General features: G+C 42.4%; 1 protein-coding gene across 5 annotated transcripts in view; it reads left to right on the top strand.

Moving 5' to 3' along the window:
- The window catches only part of triob (trio Rho guanine nucleotide exchange factor b), an 83537-nt gene that overhangs the window by 48835 nt on the left and 22535 nt on the right, over positions 1–12167 (top strand). For all 5 annotated transcript variants that reach the window (XM_044033655.1, XM_044033656.1, XM_044033657.1 and 2 more), the window contains 19 exons: positions 1159–1278; positions 2045–2143; positions 2259–2351; positions 2620–2769; positions 2862–2976; positions 3147–3262; positions 4428–4550; positions 4861–5055; positions 5393–5508; positions 6426–6492; positions 6593–6702; positions 6785–6854; positions 6970–7059; positions 7202–7294; positions 8235–8346; positions 8614–8804; positions 9110–9211; positions 10101–10240; positions 10431–10530. In XM_044033655.1, the coding sequence (XP_043889590.1) occupies positions 1159–1278; positions 2045–2143; positions 2259–2351; positions 2620–2769; positions 2862–2976; positions 3147–3262; positions 4428–4550; positions 4861–5055; positions 5393–5508; positions 6426–6492; positions 6593–6702; positions 6785–6854; positions 6970–7059; positions 7202–7294; positions 8235–8346; positions 8614–8804; positions 9110–9211; positions 10101–10240; positions 10431–10530 (2202 nt within the window). The remainder of the gene's footprint in view (positions 1–1158; positions 1279–2044; positions 2144–2258; positions 2352–2619; positions 2770–2861; positions 2977–3146; positions 3263–4427; positions 4551–4860; positions 5056–5392; positions 5509–6425; positions 6493–6592; positions 6703–6784; positions 6855–6969; positions 7060–7201; positions 7295–8234; positions 8347–8613; positions 8805–9109; positions 9212–10100; positions 10241–10430; positions 10531–12167) is intronic.

Raw genomic sequence — 12167 nt, 5'->3', positions numbered from 1 at the left:
CAAAGCTTTACGCACACAAGATCTAAGCATCGCTTTACTGAGAAACACGGAGAGCGTTGTGCCGAGTTTAATCGGCATCATGTCAACTCATTAGACACTACGGTTTTAACTAAACACTGTTTATTAATGGTGGCAAACGCTTAAGACTGAAATTATTCCTCAAAATATTATTCCTGCAGCGAAACATTTCCGAGGAAGCCCTGATTAAAACAGATCTGACTAATGAGGGTGTGATGCCACAGTGTTATTTTTACTCCTCTGCCCACAGAGCGGCAGTGTTACAAATGCAGATAGCGTCTGTTACAGCAACCTACAGTATGCTAGAAATTGTTGGTGTGTTTCCTTGTGTCTCGATAGTTGCTCGTTAATGTGTGTCACTGGCAGCGCTGGAGAATGAGGGATATAAGTCAACGTAATAAGTACAGTACTGCAGATGACATATTGCGTAAATCTAACTGCACTGCATGCCATGTCAGTGAGTCATATATGCGCTCATTAATGCTGATGCTGCTGATTGTTCAGCATATTTGAGTCACACGTCTCTGATATTCGGCAGCCGACACTCATGCCTGTCTCGCCTCGGGCCATTGAAAGGGCAGTTGAAACGTTAGCCCCGTCGAGTGCTGTTGAAACACAACAGTTGGAGTGCGGCTTGCATCATCGCTTTTTTCTGCACCTCTGCTCGTCTCCCACATAACAGATGTGCAGGCTGAGTCAGAGGAAGAGCCGGGTGTCTTTCAGAGATAACTACAAGCAGCAAGTAGTGTTAAATTAACCTTTACTTTACCATGAAGTTCCTCGAGATTTAAGATATTTTAGAGGGAGGATAGAAGTTAAATTGTATTTTTTATGGACCGAGGAAGCAATAAAGATAATCCCATGGAGTGCAGGATACTCTTGCAAGTGATAAGTACATTTCTTAATGAATTGAACCCAACTCACACACACTGAAAATCATTGTATTTGGCTGTCGGTCATAAGATAGAGCAGGTCATCTTCCAACTGGAACGTTGGACGTTTGATCCCCAGCTCCTTTAGTCTACGTGCTGATGTGTTCATGGTGGTGTGTGAATAGGTCATTTGCAAAACTGTAAAGTAAATCAACTTCCACTGGTCCTCAAGAGTGTGTGTGTGTGTGTGTGTGTGTGTGTGTTGTAGGTGCTGGGATGGATCCGTAATGGAGAGTCCATGCTGAACGCTGGTCTGATCACAGCCAGTTCGCTTCAAGAAGCCGAACAACTGCAGAAGGAACATGAACAATTCCAACATGCAATAGAGGTAAAATGTTTTTCCCCCCTCTTCCTTCTTGTTTCCTATCGACTCATTTCCTCTCGCTAAATTCTTCATCTCTCTCTCTCTCCTCACATCGTTTACCACTTTTGGACCTGTGCTGCTTCATCGCGCTTCATTCTTAAGTCTTAACACTTTTCAGGTTCACGTCTGCATACAGTGTACCTCCTCCCTCCTTATCATAAGGTGCACATGAAATGGAATAATGTATAACTGCGTCGCTGCCTCTCTCTTTCGTCTTTCTGCGTCCTTGTTCGTCTTTATTTCCTCTTTACCACAGATTAGCTCTGGGGTGCATTTTCTTTGAACTCTTGTCAGCCCGAGCTCATTTTGAATGCAAGCTGCTACCTGACCTACTTCTGCAGCGCTCACATGGACACAGATCCAGAAGGAAGTTGTGTTTTATGATTTTTTTCTTACCTCAGACTGGAACTTTAACACCCGTGCCATTACTGACAGGAAATCCTTTACTCATCTTTTATTTCCTGTTGTTCATCTTCACTTAAGTGCAGGAATCAAAAGCCTTTTTCACAAAAATTACCAGTCTTTTTCTTTCTTACACCAAAGCAATCATTGACAAGGCTCCAATCAGACCCTTTATTGAATCTCTCCTCTGTTGCCACAAACTACCTAACTGCTCTGCAGGGGCTAATAATGGGAGCTGCGATTATATTTTTGACTCAATCATTTTGATGTAGAAGTTCATAAAGAATTTTTTTTTTTCTCTTTTAAACCAACTTTATACCATATGCAGAAAACACATCAGAGTGCACTGCAGGTGCAGCAGAAGGCGGAGGCCTTACTCCAGGCCAACCACTATGATATGGACATGATCAGAGAATGTGCAGAAAAGGTACGATTCAACACATCACCAAGAAAAACAACCCAAGGATATCAGTGATGACAGTGCGGTAGCTTGATAAAGATGGAAGTGGCAAAAATGGATTTCTTTTGTTTGATTTTTGAAGGTGGCCGACCATTGGCAGCAGCTGATGCTGAAGATGGAGGACAGGCTCAAGCTGGTTAATGCTTCTGTGGCCTTCTACAAGACCTCTGAGCAGGTTTGTGTCTGTGTGTTCTTGTATTTGTTCAAAGCTTGGTCCAAATGAGGCAGAACCTCATTTCTGAGGAGCTGGATTAATGTGTAATGTTTGAATTGTGGTTTGGTTAAGGTTAGGATTTACTGGTTAGTGGTTAAGGTGAGGTATACCAGTTTGTTTAGGTTGTGTTACATGATGAGACTCAAATTCTTCGCAGTTGCATTGGTTTGCGTGAAAGTGTGTGTTTGGTGTCACAGCAGTTCTATGTTCGATGTTATACATGTTTCAGGTGTGCAGTGTGCTGGAAAGCCTGGAGCAGGAGTACAAGAGAGAAGAAGACTGGTGTGGAGGTGCTGATAAACTGGGCCCTAACAGTGAGTCCGACCATGTCACTCCCATGATCAGCAAACATCTGGAGCAGAAAGAGGCCTTCCTCAAGGTGAGACGGACAAAAACATGTTTTTTTTTCACATGAGAAAAGATGTGAAATCTTGAGTTAATAGTGTCTGTTGTCATTCTGTGTACTTACAGGCCTGTACGTTAGCCAGGCGTAACGCCGATGTCTTCCTGAAGTACCTGCACAGAAACAGTGTCAACATGCCCGGCATGTTGTCCCATGTCAAAGCTCCAGAGACTCAAGTTAAGAGTAAGTGAACATACTGAGTATCACCTTCATCATTTCTTCATCTCATCATTATTACACTTCGTTAACAAATTCCATTCATAATTTCTTAATTTATTCTTAGAATTATGAATAAAGGTTGCTTGTGTGTTACTGTATCATTCTGATGTACAGTAAACATGTTGTTTACTCAGATATCTTGAATGAGCTGCTGCAGAGAGAGAACAGAGTGCTCCACTTCTGGACCATGAGGAAACGGAGGCTGGACCAGTGCCAGCAATATGTGGTGTTTGAACGCAGCGCCAAACAGGTGTGTGCTTGATTATGTGTATCTCTATGTTCCGGTTTCTATTCTGTCAGATGTGTTTTAGCAAAATCAGCACAGAGTCAGTAAAAAAAAGAAAAATCTGTTTGATGACTGGATCCTGTTTGAACTGAACTAAACCAGCAGCTTTACTTCTGTCCATTATCGTACAGCTGTGACTTCCGCCTTTCTTTGTCTTTGTTTTTGAATAAAATGTGCAGTCTGTTTTCTCAGTAATGATACGTTTCAAACGTAAATCGTGATGTCAGCTGGCAGACGTTTACAACAAAGACGGGCTTGAAGACAGCCATCATTATGTGGCACAGTAAACTTAAACACTACGTTTGTTTCCAGCCATTAAATTTGTCCCTCCGGCAGTGCTGAACATTTCAACCTCTAGAATTATTTTCTTTGTTTTAGACAAAGCAAGAGATTCCAGTGACACAAGGGTGGAAGGTCAAGTCATGGGAACACTTGATATTTTTTTCAATGAAACGAGACATAGAGGAGACATTGTTCTATGATATGAGGACCTGTGAGATGGGTTTGAGTTTTGATATTACTGTAGCAGCCAGGAACTCTCAAGAATAATATTATAATTATTATGATAATGAAAATCTTTTCAATTTGGTGACAGTGAAACTTCTTCGCCCTCCTCACCACATCGAAGACTGTTTAAATACAGTAAACATGGCTCCCCCTTGTGGTCTTTGGATAGCACAGCCCAGGCCATACAGCAAGGTGCTCAACCAGTAACAGCAGATGACATCATAGGCATGGACGTATTTTTTCTGTACTTTAAGTACTGGGTCCAAATAATTCCTGGTGTCACAAGACAATTCAAAATAAATTGAGAAAGTAAACTGAAGATGTGGTGAGATGTTTAATTTATCTTTCAAAATAAAAGGTTTAAACTGAATTTCACTGAACAAGATTGGGGACATTATAGATTTCTGTACAATGGAACATTAACATCAGTACAAATCTAAAGATGAAGGTAAGTTTTAACAGATAAACAACATGTTGGCTGTGATTGTATTGACCGTGAATTCATAACAAGGGAGTTATTATGCCCCGACCAGGTCATCATACTTTATTATGTTATTTAAGACTTTCTAAAGCCCCTGTAGTGTAAATGTCCTCACTTGTGATTGGTTGTTTTTGTGTTTAGGCCCTGGAGTGGATCCATGACACTGGGGAGTTTTACCTGTCCACACACACATCTACAGGCTCCAGTATTCACCACACACAGGAGCTGTTGAAGGAGCATGAAGAATTCCAGATCACAGCTAAGGTATGTGTGTGTTTGTATGTTTTCTTGCTGATCTGTCTATGCGAGTAACATTGTGCCAGTTAAGCTGCTGCTCGTGTGTGTGTGTGCCTCACTGTGAGGCCCATTCCCTGGGCAGTGTATTGTCCAGGTTCCTCTTTGCTGTGTCACTGTTATTGTGTTAGAGAACAAGCTTTTGTGTCCATCAAGCAACACCCTGGTCTCTCTCTCTCTCACACACTCCCTCTGCCTCTCTCTTACCCACCTTTCCTCTGCTGTCATTGCCTCTCTGTGGTCGCATCTATCTTCTCACTGAATGTCTTTCTATTGACAGCAAACCAAAGAGAGGGTAAAGCTGTTGATCCAGCTGGCGGATGGGTTTTGTGACAAGGGGCACGCCCATGCCCTGGAGATAAAGAAATGGGTGTCCTCAGTGGACAAACGCTACAGGGACTTCTCTCTCCGCATGGACAAATATCGAACCTGCCTGGAAACGGCGCTTGGCATTTCCTCCGACTCAAACAAGGCTGTGAGTAAAAATCAAAGGGTTCTCTATTTTATTATCAAAAAGCCTGAAGCGGTGTAGTGAAAGGAGCACAGAAACTTAACCCATGAGTATTGGGAAAATGATATGGCTCAGGTTGGAGTAATAATTGTTATGTGATGAATATCTGCACTGCAATCCTAGTTTTAAAAGTGTGAGAGTCTACGCCAGGTTGCCAGATGAAGGATCGAGCATCCTCGTCCGTTATTTCTAACGAGCTGGTGCTAAGAGACATCAAATACCCCATGCATTGACGTGCTAACTGCTGATATAACATGTCTGTTATGTGCCACATAAAAGCCTCTGTCGCCTGTGTTTGCAGAGTAAAGACCTGCAATTGGACATCATTCCAGCCAGTGCTCCCGGGTCAGAGGTCAAGTTAAGGGATGCTGCCCACGAACTCAACGAGGAGAAGAGGAAATCAGCACGAAGGAAAGAGTAAGTCCAGCAGACGTGTGTCTTCTTCATCACAGTTTTTTCTCTTTAGTCATTTCTAGCAGACATATGAAAACATGTCATTTGTCACTCTTCACATTTTTAGCCGTTTAAAATGCTGGGGATGGCACTAAAATCAACGATGAAACTTCCAATCAACTATGCAGATAAATGGAGATTTTACTTAGATTCATGAGGCCTACATCAGTGATCCTATCATATTCCACTTTCTCAGCCAAACTTGCACATTGAAAAGCGGACAGCAAAACTGTCAAATACAAGCACATCACAGTAATGTTTTAGAACAAGGGCAGCGACAGACAGACAGCTGTCTATTTGCACTGCCACAACCAGTGATGACCCAGGTGATGGCCAGGTGCACTGTATCAGTACCATGCAATAAAATGCACATAAAATAGACACATCTGTCCTTTTACAGACACAGGCCTTTTTAAATATAATATAATAAACACAGGGACAAACCACAGGCAGACATGTGCTGAGAATATATAACCTTGGAGATAAACATTGTATTATTAATCCAACTGATTTTTTTTTTATCACCCTGGACAGTTCAAATATAAAAGGGTTAATTATGGACTGTTTGCTCTCTGATTTATGCCGTGCTAAATCCACTGCCGTGCAGTGTGAGTCAGAGCTGAACTTTAGTCTCTTTTCAGTATCAATGTCCTTCTCCACACACGGCAATGTGAAGTCAGACAGTCTCACCACCCATTTGTCCCTCGTGGTTGCTCCACTTATGTTAACGTTGGTAACAAAGAATATAGAAACCTGCAAAGCAGAGTGAAATGATTCCTCGTGGGAAAAAAACCCCTGTTGCACGCTGTTTCTTTTTCGTATATAATCACATATATGACTGATACTAAGCTACAACACGTGTGTGTCACATGACCTTTCAGATTTATAATGGCTGAGCTGATTCAGACAGAAAAAACCTACGTCAGAGACCTACGGGAATGTATGGATGTAAGTACTGTACCACATAATATTATACGAAACTCATTTCCAAAGAATGAAGGCGGGAAAAACGATTCAACGACTTGTTCTCTCCTGATGTGGTCTGCAGACATACCTGTGGGAGATGACCAGCGGTGTGGAGGAGATTCCTCCTGGTATTGTCAACAAGGAACATATCATCTTTGGGAACATGCAGGATCTCTACGAGTTTCATCACAAGTCAGTATATCTTTGGAAATGTAAATTAACGGTGGAAATGTGACATTTACCAGTCAACTCACATGTTTCTGTCTCTCTACAGCATCTTCCTGAAGGAGCTGGAAAAGTATGAGCAGCTCCCAGAGGATGTCGGTCATTGTTTTGTGACTTGGGTACGAGAACTATTATTTCAGTTTGTTCTGCTTTTTATTACTTTGTCCATATAAATGTTTAATACCAAATCTTTTATCACATGAGTAAAATACAGATGCTATTTCTTCTCCTCAGGCTGATAAGTTCCAAATGTATGTGAATTACTGTAAGAACAAGCCCGACTCCACTCAGCTCATCCTGGAACATGCTGGATCCTACTTTGATGTAAGTAACAACAAGTACTGTACTGCCGCTGTAATTTGTGCTTTGATCATTTGGTGTAAATACATCTCGCAATACATGAAGACAGAGAGTTGAAATTGTCCAAAAATGATGAAAGACTGTTTCCTCTTTTATGTTCTCGCAGGAAATCCAGCAAAGGCATCGTCTTGCCAACTCCATCTCATCTTACCTCATCAAACCAGTCCAGAGAATCACAAAGTACCAGCTCCTCCTCAAGGTATGGCACAGGAACTGTTTATTATTACTCTTCTTAATAAATCTGTCCTATTCTGGCCTTGTCACTGCACAAGAAAATCTGTTACTAACCACCAGATTTCAAATCATGTAAAATTCAACAACATTCTGCTAGAGTAGCCCAAAAGCAGGACACACACACACACACACACACACACATACTCAGTGACTCAGTGGTAGAGCGAGTCGTCATTCAACAGGTTGTTAGAATTCTAGCTCCGCTGGTCTAAATGCAGATGTGTCCTTGGGTTAGACACTTGACTTCTCCGGGCTGTGTTGCCAGCGTCTGAATGATGATGTATGAAATATTTTAGCGAGAAAATGTGCACACACATGTGTTGTATGGATGTGTGAATGGGTGAATGGCAAAACTGTGAACTGGAGACTAAAGCAGCTCCCGGTCACTATAAGTCAGTGTTCGTACAGAATATAACAGGAAACACTCCAGTTATCGATCCTCCTGTACAATAAACCAAAGGAGACCAAATTTGTTGTGACACTTCCTCAATGTTGGTTGCAGTTTAACAATGTACTGTACATAAACACAGTGTTGGTTTAGCCACAGTCCTGCCCTCTCTCTCTCTCCCCCCCTTTCTCTATTTTATTATTGTTAGATAGTTCATTTCCTCATCTTTAGGACCTTTAAATTAAGTTTTCTGTGTGTTTTGGCATGGAGGTAAAAACTGAGGGTTCATATCGTTATAGTGTTTGGGGAGGATGCTTCATTGAGCTTAAACAAATCCTGAACAGAACACTGGAGAGAAACTCTTTTCAGCCTTTTAATAATTCTTTGCTCCACTGTAATTGTTTTCACATGTTCTCTGCCACTATTTTCTAACATACAGTATATAATGTGTGACGTGTCACTGAGTGTACACTACTAATGCTGCGTACTGGATGTGTTTGTGGGGCTTCTGTTGTAGGAGTTGTTGACCTGCTGTGAGGAGGGCAAAGGTGAGATCAAGGATGGTCTTGAAGTCATGCTGAGCGTCCCCAAGAGAGCCAACGATGCAATGCACCTCTCTATGCTGGATGGTGGGTTTACACACACACACACACACACACACACATCTCTAATCACTAGGTTAGGGTTTTTAAACGCACACGTATACGCTCACTCACTTTGTTGTTGTCTGATGTCTTTCACTTCTTGAATGGACTCACATCAGTCATTCAGCATGAGTTACTCATCGCTGAGTCATACATAACTTCACTCAACAACATCACTCCGCTTGACACCCACAAACATTTTTGTACATCACATACAAATATGCCATTTTCTTAATTGCTTTCCCCTTTCAGGCTTTGATGGGAACATAGACTCCCAGGGAGAGCTGATACTCCAGGACTCCTTCCAGGTCTGGGATCCCAAGACACTGATTCGTAAAGGTCGTGACCGACACCTCTTCCTGTTCGAAATGTCCCTGGTCTTCAGCAAAGAAGTCAAGGACTCTAACGGGCGTAGCAAATACCTCTACAAGAGCAAGCTCTTTGTAAGTAATATGCTGTTTTTTTATATATCCTTTAATAGCATTTATATTCTTTTTGTTCAGTTGTTAAGACAATGGGTCACATAGTTGGTTTAGTGGTTAGCACTCTTTGCAGCATGAAGGTCCGGGGTTGCGTCCCCAGTCCGAACAAGGGCCTTTTCTGGAATACAATTTGAGTGTGATGGTTTTTTTGTCTCTATGTCTCCCAAAGCACCTTATTTCTTTTGTCCACACTTCAGTCTGAGAAATTATATTTATTGAGGCTAAACTTGCACAATTTTTGCTGACATGTGTTTTCACCTTCGCAGACATCAGAGCTTGGAGTGACAGAACATGTGGAGGGAGACCATTGTAAGTTTGCCCTTTGGATGGGCAGGACCCCGACCTCGGACAACAAGATCGTCCTCAAGGTATCAAGATGTTCCTTTTATTGCTGAAGATGAATTGGTTGTCACTGTGTTTGTTCCTCCTTTAAAAAAATGCAAACACAAATAATAGAGTAAGAATAATTTGCCTTCTGTGGGAGCTGTCAAGATTTTCACACAATAAAAAGAAAGAGCCACTCCATATCTGTATATCTGTAGTCTTCCCCCACTAATCCTGCATCGCTCCCTCTCTTCAGCCAAGAAAGTTCACTTCCTGTAGGGGGTGGAGTGTTACTTTCTTGTACTTATTCACTCATTGCCCAGAAATATTAACATAGCCGTTGATGGGTCATAAACCAAACTCACAAGTAACTTGGTGGTTTTCACACAGTGAGTCAGAAGCACTGCTTTATTCAGAGCGTGCATTTGTATGTGTGTTTGACAGAGAGGAAGACAGACACGTGTGGATCCCAGTGACTGCATTCTCTACCGCGTCTTTCTGATTACATAACTATTAATGGCCATCTCCACGTGTCGGAGCAGCCTGGGTACCACTTGTTGCTAAGTGAAGGAGGAGGAGACGACACAGATGACGGCAGTCATATGCTAAATACAGCGTTGTCACATTGGCTCTGTGACGTGAATAAACACAAGGCCGATATTAAAAGTCCACAGTGTCTCTGTGGGTCTCTAAGTGGAGCTTAGGAGACACTGTTGTTGTCATTCAGTTTGTGTCAGAGTGTGGCCCATGACAGAATTGTACTTAGTTATTCAAGTCAAGTGAACAAGGCAACTACCTCTGCAGTTAACATCCTTTGTTGTTGAATTGTCGGTTTATTGTGAGATAGCGAAAAGGGGGAAAAAAAAAACAGACTCAGGTTATTATGCTGCTGAAAATAAATTAATGTAATGCTCATCATGTGTTGTGTCCCAGGCTTCAAGTATTGAGAACAAACAGGACTGGATCAAGCACATTCGAGAAGTGATTCAGGAGCGAACTGCTCACCTGCGCGGAGCTCTGAAGGAACCCATCCACATCCCCAAAACAACCACAGCCAAACATAAAGGCAGACGGTGAGCAACTGCATTTCTGTCAGCATTAGATTCAGTGTCAAGTGTTTCGTATGCAGCAACAACTGTAATGCAAATATATATATATGTATAGTATATTTAAGAATAAGAATCTCAAACTCTATACAGTATGTATCATAATAACTCATAATGGCAACAAGGGAATGATTTAAAATATATTGTCCGCTTGCAGGGATGGAGAGGAACTGGACAGTCAGGGAGACGCCAGTAGCCAACCAGACACCATCTCTATTGCCTCTCGTACGTCACAGAACACACTGGACAGTGACAAGGTAGGAACACACTTTAACTGGAGCCTCAGAAATGAGGTTCTGCCTCCTTAGAACCAGGATTTGAGGCTCTTGAGGTAAACAAAGCACGGATGCACACACACAAACGCACAGTCTCCACGCAACTTTTGCTGTCATTGTGTCACAGTTTCGCGCGACGCTCGTCGCAGTTCGTTCAGCGTCGTCACATTCATGGCGTCACACAGTGACGTCATCGTCAGAAACTGCCGCTTGTGTCGACTCTCTGTAAGTTGCTTCCTGTGAAACAATTTAATTTGTGTTAGGAGGAAGACCATCTGACGGAGCCTAAAACCCTGTGTGTTTTTGTGTTAGTGCATCAGCGTGTGTGTGAAACAGAGAGAGAATTTTATCTCGGTAGGAACAGAGACACAGCGCTGTGGTTATATCTGGTAATAGCACCACAGAAGGCCAATCCTCCCACGCTCAGTATGAGCAACTGTAATACACACACACACACACACACACACACACAGGTTTGCGCAGCTATTCTTCTCAGGACACTGCACAATCATTTGCACAGCCTAAACAAAACCTTATCCATAATCTTAACCTAACCACATTTCAAACATCATCAGCCTCAAACAGAAATGAGATTCTGTCTCATTAGGACCAGGTGCTGGTTTCTGGTGACCATGGTTAACGACAGGTTTTTAGCCAGAAAAGGTCATTTCCAATACAAGACACCAGGCTCCAGCACACTTATTGCAAGCCTCTGTTTAATTGATGCTGCACTTATTATACAGTTCAGCTGTGCTTGCTTCAATGAGGTCATTGTTTTCACATTTAATTTGGACGTTCCCCCAGCTCAGCCTCATACACTCCCACTTTTATCTGGGAAATAAGAAAATGAACTTAGCGTGTTTACTGGTAGCTGGCCAGGCAAACGGTTTACCACAAAAGCTGTGGTTGTTTCATGTGACACCAACCTGTGTGGACCTGTGTGTCTATTCACACAGTCACTCGTTAATTAGTATTTGATGCCCTCACTTAGCACAAACTCGCATGCATAAACCATGAAACACGTGCATATGCAAATGTTGCGTTTCATCCGTACTTTTTGAATGCCTCTCTCTATCTCGCCTTTTTTTGTGAGGACCCTCATTCAGGAGGCAGTGACAGTGGCGTGTTTGTGTTAGTGTGAGTGTGTGCCTGTGTTCCTGTGTGTGTGTGTGTGTCCGCAGCTTCAGCCTCCCACGCTCTCCTCACAGAGGATGCTCGTCTGTACGCCAGACAGGAGAGCACAGTTTTGAGTCCTCACAGTGATCGATCTCACACTTTGCTTCAAGCAGAGAGTGACGGGCAGTTTTTTCCCTCCATCTTGCCGGAGTATTTTTTTGTTGTTATATGGACATTAGTGAGCTAAATTGTTTGACGACAAGATTGGATTAACTGCATGACTCCGGGGGAAGAGACGCCCGACAGGGACTGATTTGAGCTTAAATTGAGATTATATAATAGTCATTGTAAGCATCCACAGAGGAGTGCTGTTGGATGACTGCGACTTCTCCGCAAGTCTTGACTTATTAGTGACAGAAACAGTTTTTGCTTCTTAAACTTCTGTTGAAATTGTGAGTGTCTTCTAATCGTGATTCAGAGCAATCTTAGATTACCATAGACTT

Source organism: Solea senegalensis, linkage group LG9, assembly GCF_019176455.1.
Source record: "Solea senegalensis isolate Sse05_10M linkage group LG9, IFAPA_SoseM_1, whole genome shotgun sequence".
Classification (NCBI taxonomy): domain Eukaryota; kingdom Metazoa; phylum Chordata; class Actinopteri; order Pleuronectiformes; family Soleidae; genus Solea; species Solea senegalensis.
Note: the sequence above shows the minus strand (reverse complement) of the source record. Positions and strands in the feature narration are given on the sequence as shown.